Source organism: Aegilops tauschii, chromosome 1 (assembly GCF_002575655.3).
Source record: "Aegilops tauschii subsp. strangulata cultivar AL8/78 chromosome 1, Aet v6.0, whole genome shotgun sequence".
NCBI classification, from domain to species: Eukaryota; Viridiplantae; Streptophyta; class Magnoliopsida; order Poales; family Poaceae; genus Aegilops; species Aegilops tauschii.
Window position 1 is genome coordinate 307,444,751 of NC_053035.3, and position 13,715 is coordinate 307,458,465.

Sequence of the window (13,715 nt, forward strand, 5' to 3'; positions counted from 1 at the left end):
GCTGGAACGACCACCCGACAGTCCAGGCGTGCGTGGGAACATGGAACAACTTCCAATGTGTTGCATGTTCGCCACGTGTCCCTCAGATGTGAACCGCCAGGGGCACCTGCGTAATTGCGTTGTGTTGTCCCTTTCCTTATAAATACACATCACATCGCGGTCAAAATCCTTATCCCACCTCTCCACCTCGACAAACCCTAGCGCCACCGCTAGCTCTAGACGACGCCGGCGACGAAGCGCTTAGCTACCGCGACCTCACCAACGCCGTCCTCACGCCGACCGCGGACCTCGTCTCCTCCGCCGCCGCCGTAGGTGTCTTCCGTCGCCAAGTTAGGGCATGGAAGATCGAACTGCTCGGCCTCCTCTCTACTCCGTCTAGCAGTTCTTCGTGTGGTAACTAAAGCTTACTTTTACTGCCCTTTTGGTCCGATAGATTCATCCTTCTCCACCAAAAGTGGTTTCTGTGCCTACAAATTTGGATCTATCCCGTTCTGCATCTCATAACATGCCTAGTGTATTCACTTATGCTTCACACGTAGTTAGATTCCTCACTTGTACCAATTCTTGGATTCGTACAAATCTGGAACCAACTCTCAACATATAAGTGAATGTCTTCGCGCTATGAGGTCCATGTCTTCAAACTGATTTATCTTCAAAATCTTCTGAGAATGCATATCACCTCTTCCCCTTCCCTTGCATCTCTAATGCTGTCACAGGTACATGTCCGTGGGAGAATCCCTTGGTTCTCATAGTCTGCATTCATTTGCAGAATTCTTACAGCGTCACATCAATTCTCCCGAAGCCAGTTCTTGTCTGACCAGCAGACGGAAGCCTTTGCAAGGTCTGAACCCATCCAGGTTGAACTACATGGCCACTGAAAAGTCAGCAAGAAAGGGCGGTAGACAGCACCGTGGGAATACATCCAAAGATTTGCCACCTGATCTGTATGAAATGTACAAGACTGTCCTAACTTGACTCTGATTCTCCCACTATGAGAGCTGATCCAGGGGACCCAGAAGAAACCTATGGTGAACGCAATACTCGAATCCAGTGGATTTGAAGATATTGGGCAGAGGAATGGTACAAATACAGATTCGTCACTGCTGAGTATGCTAAGAAGAATGCCATCAAGCGACCATGGGAGATATTCTCTTCAAAAATCTTCCATCCAGGTCCAGAACTGAAGCCATTGCTCAAGGCTTCTATCCTTGCATGGTTCGCGGACCAAAGCCAGAGAATGCTGACCCATCTTCTCTGCTATGGTGTCGTGACGACAATCTGTTCAAGCGCAACTACAAGTTTGCCAAGGACTCTGCTATGAAAAACAAGAAAGCATTTGGACTCGACTTCAACCCCGGTCCATCTGCTCCTCGGGCTGATGGCACCCATGATGCTGAACCCAATATCGTCGGGCCCTTCTACAACCTTCAAGGTCTCATCACACACATTGCTGTTCAGGGGGCAGCCGTGGAGCACTCTGCAGACGACGCTGATTCTGATGAAGCGCCTGCTCCACCCAAGCCACAGAAGCAGAAGAAACCAAAGGCTTTAAAGCCCTCCACTGCACCAAAAGCTTCGCGTGCGAAGCCTCTGGCCACTGCACCTCCTGAAGCCAGTGTGCAGTCTGAATATCTCTCTCGCATCTCCAAGAAGACCGAGAAGAAGAAGAAGCCCATCCAAAGTTTTGGTCAAGCACCGACCCCTGCTGCAGTTCTGAGAAACGAGAATGACGCCATTGATCTGTCAATTGACGAAGATCTTGGCGATGACGCTCTTGAGCTGTTGATAAAGAGCAAGCAAGAGGCGGAAATCTTCAACGATTTGCCCCTCTTTAATGTGGACATCTTGAATAACTTCATTGATGAGTGGTTTGAAAATACGAGTCTCAGCATCGATGATCTTCAGCTTCCAATTGGCATCAGTGTCTCCTTCCATGGAGCCATTGCAAATGAGCTGGCTCTGGCTCAGAAAATCATTGAACTGAAGAACAAAATTGACTATGAGAAGGCTCGGTTCAAGAAGCACATGGCCAAGCTCAGCGTGGCTGATGTTCAAAACTTCAAGAAGATGTTGCATGACCTCAAAGAGCAGTTTCAACAGAAACGTGAAGCAGCAAAAGGATCAAGAGAACGTATGAAGCTCTCCACTGCAAAATGTGTTCAAGCTCACAAAGAAGCTGAGAAGCGCAAGGCACTTGGGCGTCCTGGCATCGACCCCAAGATGGCTGCCAAGAAGAAGCCTGTTGTGGCCCACGCTGAAGCATCAAGGCAGGAAGCACCTCGCATTGTCTTCCCTGCTAGTATGACAGGCTCGAAGCCTAAGGTCCCCACAGTAGCTTCAGAACTCAAGAAAACAAGGGCAGCTGAAGCCGAAGCCAGAAAGCACAAGAGCAAGAATGCCACTGACGATGCTCCTCAGGCCAAGAAGAGGAAGACAAAGAAGAAAGATCGGGCTGCTACTACAGAGCCCATTGTCGTCGAGCCAAACTCTGTTGCTTGTCCTACATCCGAACACCAAGAGCGTCAGTTAATTGTTCACGAGCCTGCTACCACAGAGGCTCCTGAAGCTGAAGAAGATCCAGCTGTTGACCACACCGCAGCTGAAGACATTGGTCCTCAAGACAATGTAGATGATGATGAAGTCCTTCCTCAAATTGAGCACCAAATGGTATCATCGCCTGTTCTCACGAACAGCGAACTCATCAGCATTGGTCGTCCTTTGGCGCCAGTTGCTCAGGATGATTCATGGGCTGATCACCCTCAAGACTCCCCCCGTCAAGAAGAATCACCAAGTACTCCCCCACCTCAAGTCACCACTCCGGTGCTTGACGATGACGACTATGTGGTCCAGCCAACTCCCTCTCCAAAAGCGTCGCCCGCATTTCGTAGGCTTCGCAAAGGACCAAGGCCACAAGTCACTATGTCGAGTGTTCCAGAAGGAGAAGAGCAACACAACTCAGTGGCACGCCAAGTGTTTCCTGACGCCACTCCAACTGTGAACATCTCTGCGTCTGAAGCCAGAGCTGCTGAAGACATTTCGGCTGCATCAGCCGATGATCAACAAGAACCCCGACAAGAAGAAGAGCGTGTTGCCACACCCCCTACCAACCAAGAAGCTGTTCTCGAGGAGAACGAGTCTGTAACCGACCCTCCGGCTACTCAAGTGGAGGTTGATAATACTGAGGCGGCTACCAACAACACTACTGAAGCCAATGACGTTGTCATGGCTGAAGCTAATGTGGCGCCTGAAGTGGAGATGGTGCCTGAAGCTACTAATGCACCTGAAGTCAATGCTGCACCTGAAGCCATTGTGCAGCTCGAAGCCCATGTCAATGTCGATGCTCCTGTGCCACCTCCAAGGCCTCACACTATTGAGCTGGCATTTGATCACGGTCAACCTGTCATGGTTCGATGGACTATTTTGGTTCCTCCTCCCGCTCCCGAACCATAATTTGACTATCATGTGGAGCACAAGCCTCAGGTCCAGAAGCCTAAACCAAGGTTGCCAAGGTTTCCAGGTACTGCATCTTCACCCGGATCGTTCAATGTTAATGGCTTCAAGGCACACAACACCTTCTTTGATAGCGCCAAGAGCCCATATTCCAAGCCAAGAATCTCATCTAATCGGTTCTGGAGTTATCAGCAGCGCAGTTACTATTCCTGTATACTATACAATCAGGGGCCCATTTTCCCTCATATGCGTCTAGACTGCGAAGCCATTGCTGGCCTGCCATGCTTGGAAGAAGCCCTCGACTATTTCAGAGATGCAGGCCTTCTACAGTTTGTGACCGACAAGGAAAATTGGAATGAAGAACTTCTGCTGCAATTCTATGCAACTCTTCACATTCGCGGCTACAACAGGGATCCGAAAACTTGGATCCTTGAGTGGATGTCAGGCAATGTACACCATGAAGCCAAAGCTCTTGATATTATTGAGCTTACTGCCCTGCCCACTCCAGGTGAACTCTTTGAACCTGGTTGTCAGCTTCACCGCAATGCTTTGGAGAGCATATTCCAGAAGCCTGAGCCGAATATGAGCCAAATGCTGAGTATGATGAAGCCACTACCTAGTGATGCTGACTATCCTACGGAATTCTTTATTGAAGACCTTGAGTATCTGCCCCGCACTATCTATCATATCATCAGGCAAACTCTATGGCCTGTCAAAGGACATTCTCCAGCAGCTAAGCTAGAAGGCGCAATGAAGACATTGGTTTTCTATATCTTCAGTGGCATCAGTTTCAATGCTCAAGACTTCTTCATTAGGCAATTGGCTGCATCCGGATCTGATCTATTTGGCTGAAGTTTTATGCTCCATGGGTAATGCGCCTCATCAAGCTTCACTCTGCTATCAACTATCAGCCTTCTGCGCAATCATCTCATATTCTTGCCAGAGGTTGATATGTCTGTCGAAGCCATTTACCCAGAGCCTGCCAAGGAGCCAATTTATCTTCACAATGCCGATCACCAAAGCTTCACTCAACCTATTGAAGGAGTTCTTGCTGCAACTCGTGTTTATCCTTTGGCTGGCAATACACGTGCACCTCATCGTGCCCATACTGAAGCCACTGAACGCACCATTGCGCAAAGACCTCAAAAGCGATCTCGTGTTCTCAATGATCGAGAGCTTCTCGTCGCCCTGCATCAAAAACAGGATAAGCATCATGACTGGCTGAAACGTCAAATGCAAAGCCTCTTGATGGATGTCAATCGCATTCACAATCTTGCCACCAAGAATGCTTTTGTCACTCATGAAACCTGTCGGCAGTCGTGGAAGGGTCTAACATTGCCGAGCTCTAAAGATGATCTTCAACAAGATGGCCTCACAGAGAGATTCAAGTTTGATTTCACTCCTCCCAGGAACGTTGTCTTGCGTCGGACTCCCTCACTTGAAGACTCTGAATACTCCTCCTCAGCAGCAACTGTCAGTGCCAGAGTCATTGATGACGAAGACGATGCTACTTCACCAACTACAATTTCGCCTCGTATCGACACTGCGCCAAGTTCTTCTGCACGACCTCAACGACGACCCTGCTGCTTCACCTACTCCTCATGGGGACGAGTAGACGCTCTATGTCTTCAAACCTTTTTGGTCCTTACTGACAAAAGGGGGAGAAGCATATGAGTTGACAGTCTTCAAACGGGTCTTTATGGGTGGTTGCTATACTTTTTGCCAAGTGTTTACAACTCTCGCTTTTGATACCTTTTTGTCAACTATGTGATGCGATGATAAATTCCGCATGTGCGATGTTAAATCCCGCACGAAGTCATTCCGCAGACGTCCATTTTCCATTATGCATGTCATTACCTTCGTTATATCCTTTCATGCATGATGAATTGTCTTCACTAGTTGAAGTGGATCTCCACAAGTAAAACCTGCCATGTGCATTTGCATTCAAACACAAATTACTTATATGCACATCTTCAGGGGGAGCCTTTTGCTACTTATGAAGACAATGTCTTAAACCTTACAATTTCACATACTTTTATCCCCGTTGAAAACTTCAACCAGTTTGTCATCAATCACCAAAAAGGGGGAGATTGTAAGTGCATCTAGTGCCACCCCTAGTTGGTTTTGGAGTATTGACGACAAACCTGGTTGAGGGACTAATGTGTTTGTGAGAATTGCAGGATATCACAGGTAGTAGTCCCTCATTGATTCGGTTTACCTACCGGAGATGACCCCTAAAAATGTGTGAAGACATTGAAGACAATGGTGGTATATGAAGATATTCACAACGAAGATTATGACTCGAGAAGACATTCACGTGAAGACTATGGAGTGCGAAGACATAGCTGTTTCCTAGTTTACTTTTCTTCTTTGTTGAGTCATAGGAACCACCGTATTGTTAAGTGGGGTCCAAGTGAACAAAGTCAGAGTGACTGAAGTGATGCTCAACCAAATCTTAAGTCTTCGAGCGAAGACAATGAGAGCAAATCTTATCCAGAGCTGGATGAGTCAGCGTTACTTGTAGCCCAAGTTAAGCTGCCGCGTGTGTTTGAAATCTGACCGTTGGAACACGTGTCAGTTCCTTAGTGACCCAGGGTCATTTCGGACAAATTAGGTCGGGTTGCCTAGTGGGTATAAATAACCCACCCCTTACACCATAAATTTGTGGTTGCTCAAAGTTAGTGCACGGCTTTTGTCGTTTGAGAGCAACCCACCTCGAAGCCTTTGAGAGAAAGATCATTGCGAGGACAAAGCCCAAAACACCCAGAGCCAAAGAGTGTTAGGCATCACTGAAGTCTTTCTGTCTGCGTGACCTGAAGACTTGTTACACTTGAGGACTGTGAATCCTCCAGCCGGTTCGCGTTCTGAGCATCCAAGAGTCATTGTGGATTGCCGATGAACGAAGTCTGTGAAGGTTTGGAAGTCTACCTTGAAGACTTACCAGAGTGATTGGGCGAGGACTAAGTGTCCTTAGCTCAAGGGGAATAAGGTGAAGACGTGGTCTTCTGAGTTGAATCTCAGCCTCCGTAACCACATGTACAGTTGTCACAGCAACTGGAACTGGTCCAACAAATCCTTTGTCTTCACCAAGCAACCGGTTCTATCTATTCCTTCACTTATTTACAGTTTGTCTTCGTGAAGTCTTTTGCTTGCTTGTCTTATCTGTTTGACTTCACTGTGTGACGACTATTGTTATTTGGCTTCATACTATCTTCCATTTTGATCCATACTACCTAGCTGCTAATAGTCTTCGTGCTTTAGCTTTATTACTTGCTTGACTATGGCTTGTCTAGTGTATTCTACCTTCCACTGCATGTCAATAGGTTCATTTCTATCGTTTGTCTTCGAAACTCCCATGTTTTGAAGACTTTCATAAAAATCGCCTATTCACCCCCTCTAGTCGATAACTAGCACTTTCAGGACTAATGCCTTTATCTAGTGTATTTCAGACAAGTTCAACAATGGCGTGGAAAGGACAAGAGGATGTGGAACCCCTTCAAGGTGTCAAGGACATGCATTGGCTAAAGTTCAAGACTCTTCATTTCTATTTTAGTGATCCAAGATCACATTGAGTCCATAGGAAAGCCAATCTATTAAAAGGGGATGAGGTGTTTCTTAATGGCTTGCTTGCTCAAATGCTTAGTGATATTGCTCCAAATACCCTCAACCACTTTCTCCATCCAAAAATGTCAAAATCCCAAAGTTCAACTCGGCCCCACCAATTCTTTCTACCCGGTGCCACCGAGTTCATATGACATAGCCACTACCAGAAACCCTAATAGTTCAGTCTCACTAATACAGATCTCGGTCTCACCGAGATGGCCTTGCCGACTCACTGTTATCAGTTGCAATTATTCCCGTCTCACCGAAATTGCAATCGGTCTCACCGAGATGGCGTGACCAATTCTCTGTTTCCATATTGCTTCACTTCGGTCCCACCGAGTTGATGCAATCGGCGCCACCGAGATGAGGTTTGCCCTAAGCCCTAGCACATTGGTCCCACCGAGTTGTTCCAGTCGGTCCCACCGAGATTCCTAACGTTCACATTTCAAACTAAATCGGTCTCACCGAGTTCATCTATTCGGTCTGACCGAGTTGGGTCAAATGTGTGTAACGGTTGGATTTTGTGTGGAGGCTATATATACCCCTCTACCCCCTTCTCCATTTATGAGAGAGCCATCAGAACATGCCTACACTTCCAGCAAACATTTTCTTAGAGAGAACCACCTACTCATGAGTTGAGATCAAGACGTTCCAATCCTACCACATGATTCTTGATTTCTAGCCTTCCCCAAGTTGCTTTCCACCATATCCAAATCTGTGAGAGAGAGTTGAGTGTTGGAGAGACTATCAATTGAAACACAATAGCAAGGAGTTCATTATCAACACACTATCTATTACCTTTTGGAGAGTGGTGTCTCCTAGATTGGTTAGGTGTCACTTGGGAGCCTCCCTCAAGTTGTGGAGTTGAACCAAGAACTTTGTAAGGGCAAGGAGATCGCCTCCTTCGTGAAGATCTACCCGAGTGAGGCAAGTCCTTCGTGGACCCTTCGTGTGTGGAGCCCTAAGTGGATTCGCGCAACCGTTACCCTTTGTGGGCTGAAGTCTCCATCAACGTGGTTGTACGATAGCACTACCTATCGAAACCACGCCAAAAATCTCCGTGTCTTCATTGCGTTTGCACACTCCAATCTCATCCCTTTACTTTCATGCAACTAGGATGCTTTACTCTTTCCGCTGCATATACTCTTGTCATGCTTGCTTGAAATGTATTGTGAATGCTTAAACTTGTGCTAAAACTCCACCCTAACTTGAAGAACTTAAAAATTGCCACATTTACTTGTTGAGGGTCTAATCACCTCCCTCTAGACGCCTCTTCTCGATCCTTTCAGAGAGAGAGAGAGAGAGAGAGAGATTCTTGCATTACCCATATTCGTCGGAATTGTAATAGAGCTAATCATTTCATGGCCAACTTTGGGAGGTTGCAATGCCGAACTGCTGTTTAGTTAGGCTCTGGTCTAGACGAAGTCCTGGATGTTGCTGGACAGGATTGCAACTCTTAAACTTTGAGTAATGCAAGAACTTATTCACAAAATAATAATAATATAATTCTTGGATTCACGAAAAACCTATATATTACAGTCTAAAGATTGATGTAGACACCATCTTCAAAAGTTTGAGGTGGGGGTCATAATTGATACCAAAATATTCATTAGGACCACATTCCCCAAATACAACTCAATAAACAGTCAGTCCTCTCAATTACTTTGTCATGAATCACCAGAAAAATAATAGAATTATCTAAGATATGCACTCTCAGCGTCTCCACTACGTCAACCTACAACGACAATTGTTCTGCTGCAATCTCAACTCTACTTTGGGCACGTACAATAGAGTGATATCAGTTGTATGTAAGAGATGTCACATAGAAATTTAGACGAGGTGGTTGAAAGAGAAAGAGAATTTCTTCAAAATTGAAGACAATCGATATAATTTTGATGGACATCTTACAAATAGTGATTTTGTTCTTGTATGGATGGTGCATGTAGTTTGTACTCTACATATAGTCAAGGCTAAAGATAGACTAGTTATAGACATATCGTTGTATGTGTTGTCGAAGGTGATGTCTATGCAAGATATGTACTGGTAGTACAAACTTGCCTAAGAGCAACTTTAGCAGAGACACCATAATGAGCCAATTGCCATCATAATTGTCAGTATGCGATGCTAAATAAATAAGACATTCTAGCACAGTCGTCGTACTTGCTAGAATCATTGTCCTTCATATCTGGCCTTTTAATCTTCAAATTTAAATTTTTAAAGTGCACTCCATATGAAAGTTGTGTGTGCCACGAAGAGAACTTCACATAATCCCCTTATATGGGGATGCCACAAAGATTGAGGGAAAAGATGTCTCATTGTCGAATGAGTCATATAGTATGGAGGCAGCCAATATGATTAACGATCAATTATGATGTACTAGTAAATATTGATGAAACAAAAAATGATGTATTTTAGACCAAAATTGGTAATTTCAGACATTTCCAAAAACGTGAAATCCGGCAGGAACGCAGACGCAACACCAGTGCATTTCCCTTTACGACGATTTCCACACACTTTCCTGGGCCAGAAATCCACGGTGTTTCCGCGCTCCCGCGGACCTCGGGGGTCCATTCGCAAGAACGGCGCAGCCCACTTTGACCTCGCCGCACCGGCGTGCCGTGCGCAGCAAGAAGATCAGCGGCCGACCGACCACCCATCCGGAGGCAAGGGCGAGCGCACCGCGCACACACGCCTTTTCCCCATTCCCTCGGCCCCGCACCTCCCAGATCCCACCGTCCCCATGGCCTTCTCGCGCCTTCTCCCCTCCCGCCGCCTCCTCTCCGCCTTCCTCCACACCCCGACCCCGATCCCCGCCGCGCGCGCCACCGGCCCCGCCGCCGCAACCACCTCCCCGTTCGCCCACACCCTCCAGCCCGCGCGCTTCTTCTCCGCGACGAGGCGGGCCGGGCCGGGCGCCCCGCGGCAGCGCGCGGCGGACATCGGCGCGCGGGCGCGGCAGCTGCAGAGCCGGCGCCTCTGGACCTACGCGCTCACCTTCGGCTGCGCGGCCGGGTTCGTGGTCACCGTGCTCGCCACGTTCCAGGACCAGCTCGTCTTCTACCTCACCCCCACCGACGCGCTCGCGCGCTTCGCCACCGACCCCTCCAAGACCCGCTGCCGCCTCGGCGGGCTCGTCCTCGAGGGCTCCGTCGCCCACCCCTCCTCCTCCTCCTCCGAGATCGAGTTCGTCGTCACCGACCTCGTCACCGACGTCCTCGTCCGCTACGAGGGCGCCCTCCCCGACCTCTTCCGCGAGGGCCACTCCGTCGTCGTCGAGGGGTTCCTCAAGCCACTCACGGACGATCTCCGCCGCGACTGGGCGGGGAGAAAGGTCTCCGATAAGGCGCTGGAGGGCCAGTGCTTCTTGCGTGGCACGGAGGTGCTCGCCAAGCACGACGAGAAGTACATGCCCAAGGAGGTCGGCGAGGCGATCGAGCGCAACAAGAAGCAGATCGAGGCGGATGCGGCTGCCGCCGCCGCTGAGGAGAACGCGGCGGTTGCGGTGGATGGAGCCAAAGCAAACTCGTAAGATTTGCTTTTTTTGCTTTACGATTTGGATCTCGAGTGCGTGGGATTGAGGCATAGATAGATTTGATTGTCTGAATGAGATGAGCTGGGGACTCTCTGCAGCATGATTCAATTGAAGCTGTTGTAATTGGAGTTGTAATTTTGAGCCCTGAAAAAGGGGGATTTTGGCCGGGGAAATAATGAAAACTGATTGTGTGATAATCCATTCAACACGATTATACGTATTCTTTGGGCAGCAATTGCTATGCTCGTATCACTGGGTGCTGTAGATTTTCTAGTGCAGTTACTGGGTTCTTTTGTTGTGATAACTAAGAGACCGACTAATGAATTTTGGTTTTCATAAGCTATTGTTAGATCTCTTGTGTGTTCAGTTCATTAGCTTTTCTCTTGATTTGAATCCATTCCCATACGAAATTCAGTTCACCCCGTGCAAATGCCCATGTTGGTGTCCTTGCTATCATGAACTTCCGAAATTCCCTTCAATGGTGTACTGCATTGCTGGTCTCTATCATGAACTTGCGACAGACTGATCGATGGTACCGTCCATATACTTCATTGTATGATATACTTCCTCCGTCCCAAAATAAGTGTCTCAATCTTAATACAACTTTGCACTAAAGTTAATACAAAGTTGAGGCACTTATTTTTGGGCAGAGGGAGTAGTGGAACCATATATTATTTGCATATTAAGGGATAATATGTGCTTAATACTCCCTCTGTCCTGAATTACTTGTCTTAGATTTGTTTAGGTATATGTAATAGTTCTCATCCTTACCTGTGAAGTACTCCCACTGTATCTGATTGATGACATTACAGAGAGCATACATGGAAGCTTGCCGCAATTGTCATTGCTGGATATATAGCATGTTTGTACTATATTGCTCAGCTGACTTTCATTTCGTGATAATTCAGCAGGGTTATATTTTGCCAATGCCTACCTGAAGTATTCAGGGTAACTAGTGAGCAAAAGTTGAATTGAGTTCTCTATTATTGGGATACATTAGTATCTTGTACTTCTCTATCACAATCCTTGCTAGTACTAGTGCCAAATCGACCTGTTAGATTTGTTTACTTTAAACAAAATTATTCAAGGTTTTGTTGAGGAAGGGTTGGTTGAGGAAGTTATCTTAAGGTTCAGTTGAACTGTAAAAACATCTTAATATTTTGATACAGATGAATATTTGAATTGGCCACACCAGGCTTTATCTTCCAAGCATTTGGTGTCAACATACTGGCAGGATAAGTGCGAGAAAGCATCTTGCGGAAACCTGGAAACTCAAACGGGAGCCATTGAATCTGGAATGTGGGCCCGTGATCGAACCTCGCATTTTGCAACAAAGGGCGTGTTTGGTAGCCTGCAACATTTTTTGCCTCCTTGCATATGTGATTGAGTTCGACATGGCTGAATGAATAGGCTAAAAACCATGTTTCGCACATAGTTTGTTTGTCTGCATCTTTCTAGACTAGCCGAGAAGAAACACACGCATGGTGTTTGGTTGCAGGCCCGTTCTAAGCAGATGCAGAGTGTATGGTGTTTGGTTACATGCAACACATGTGAACTGGTAACATCTTGTTGAAGTGGTGAGATTCTCACGGGCACAACATAGATAAACATGCATAACATAAACCCATAAAGCAGAGTCTCAACACACACTCAGACGCTAAGCGGCAAGCAAAATCTTAACATCCTACGCAAAAGTCTTAAAGGTGCGGAAATAACTTCCTAGGCATCCATGGCAAAAGCCTCATCGTGCTTCTTGCACTTGGTCAGCACCTCGACATCGTCGTCGTTGAAGACGATCGCCTTCAGGGTGTTGGGAGTTTTCAGCTTGAAGGTGACGACGTAGCACATCCTGATCTAGTGAACAAGGACGAAGGGGCCCAACCCTGATTAAGGGTGAGCCTGTCGTTGATCGTCCAGAGAGTCACCCTTCAAGCGTAGTTGATTTACGTCCTCAGCACAATTTCCTCTGGGACGATGGCCAAGTGCTTGGTAAACTCGAGTGGCATCGACATACACTCCAGCTTGGGTGTAAGGATGACCTTGCAGAAGTGGGTTGGGTCGGCGTCCTCATGGAAATGGCCATAGTTCTTCGGCCTCTTGGGGGTGCTACCTAGCTCCACCACCGCCTTGCCCTTCTTGTCGACCATAGCCTCCTTGCCCTTGGCGGAGTTCCTGAAGCAACCTGGTCGATTTGCATATATGAACAAGAGGTCAATGGAGGGACACATATGAACAAGTGGTCAATGCATTCACTCACCCCACCCACCTGAATTGCTTGGCATCCAAAACCCCTATTTATCTACCACAACACTACACTACCTCTTCCAACCATCTCTCTCTCTGCCTTCTATCGTCTTCTCTTCCACAACTCTCTCCGTCTCACCACCGATCCACGGCCATGAAACCCTTCCCCAACGACTCTAGATGGAGGGCATCCCTCCTTGGGTGCTCGCTCGGTGAACGCACCAAGTTGGCGAAGACCATGGAGGTGTGCTCTCGATTCAAGAGCGTGGATGAGATGCATAAAGTGGCAGACTTTGTTGTTGAAGGCGATGAAGGCGGAGTTGAAGAGGCTGATACATGACCCATCCAAAGGCGATATGTCAGTGAACATCGCGCGGTGGCCGATGGATGAGTCGAGTTGGCCGATCAAGGTCAGAGAGTCAGATGTGCCAAGTACAATCTTGTCATGATTCTTGATGACCAGTCAGTCGTCGTAGTGGCGCTGGTCACCGTCATTTTGGAGGACGAGGAGGAGGAGGGGGTAGTGGATGCTGCCAATGGCGAATTGGTCGAGCCTTAGGACGTTGGCAGTGACGAAGCAATGAAGATGGTAAGACACCTGAGCTAGGCGACCGTACACTTCCCTTGGTGGTCGGCGATTACAAGCCTCAAGGCTACTGCCGCTCCAAGCGCCTCTAGGCTCGCCGCGGCTAAGATGTAGTGCTTGTTGGGATGTATGTCAATGGATGTAAGCTCGATTTAACCCCCCCCCCCCCACATTGAAAATCATACTCAACCCCGTTTGAACTGCTCAAATCCCTAAACGGGTATGCCTAAATCAAGTACGAAATCGAACCCGAGAGGTATATTGGATGCCTAGTGGGCGATTCACCAGGGACAGAGGGCT

At 47.6% G+C, this 13,715-nt stretch overlaps 1 protein-coding gene across 1 annotated transcript; it reads left to right on the forward strand.

Moving 5' to 3' along the window:
- Nucleotides 1-9,604: 9,604 nt before the first annotated feature.
- Nucleotides 9,605-10,782, forward strand: LOC109774568 (cytochrome c-type biogenesis protein CcmE homolog, mitochondrial). The gene has a single exon (XM_020333309.4). It carries the CDS (start codon nt 9,794-9,796, stop codon nt 10,580-10,582), a length of 789 nt encoding a protein of 262 aa, XP_020188898.1. The 5' UTR covers nt 9,605-9,793; the 3' UTR covers nt 10,583-10,782.
- The last annotated feature ends 2,933 nt before the right edge of the window (nt 10,783-13,715 follow it).

What these genes read in the sequence shown, in the direction of transcription:
- LOC109774568 (XM_020333309.4), top strand. Translation starts at nt 9,794, where the DNA reads ATGGCCTTCTCGCGCCTTCTCCCCTCCCGCCGCCTCCTCTCCGCCTTC.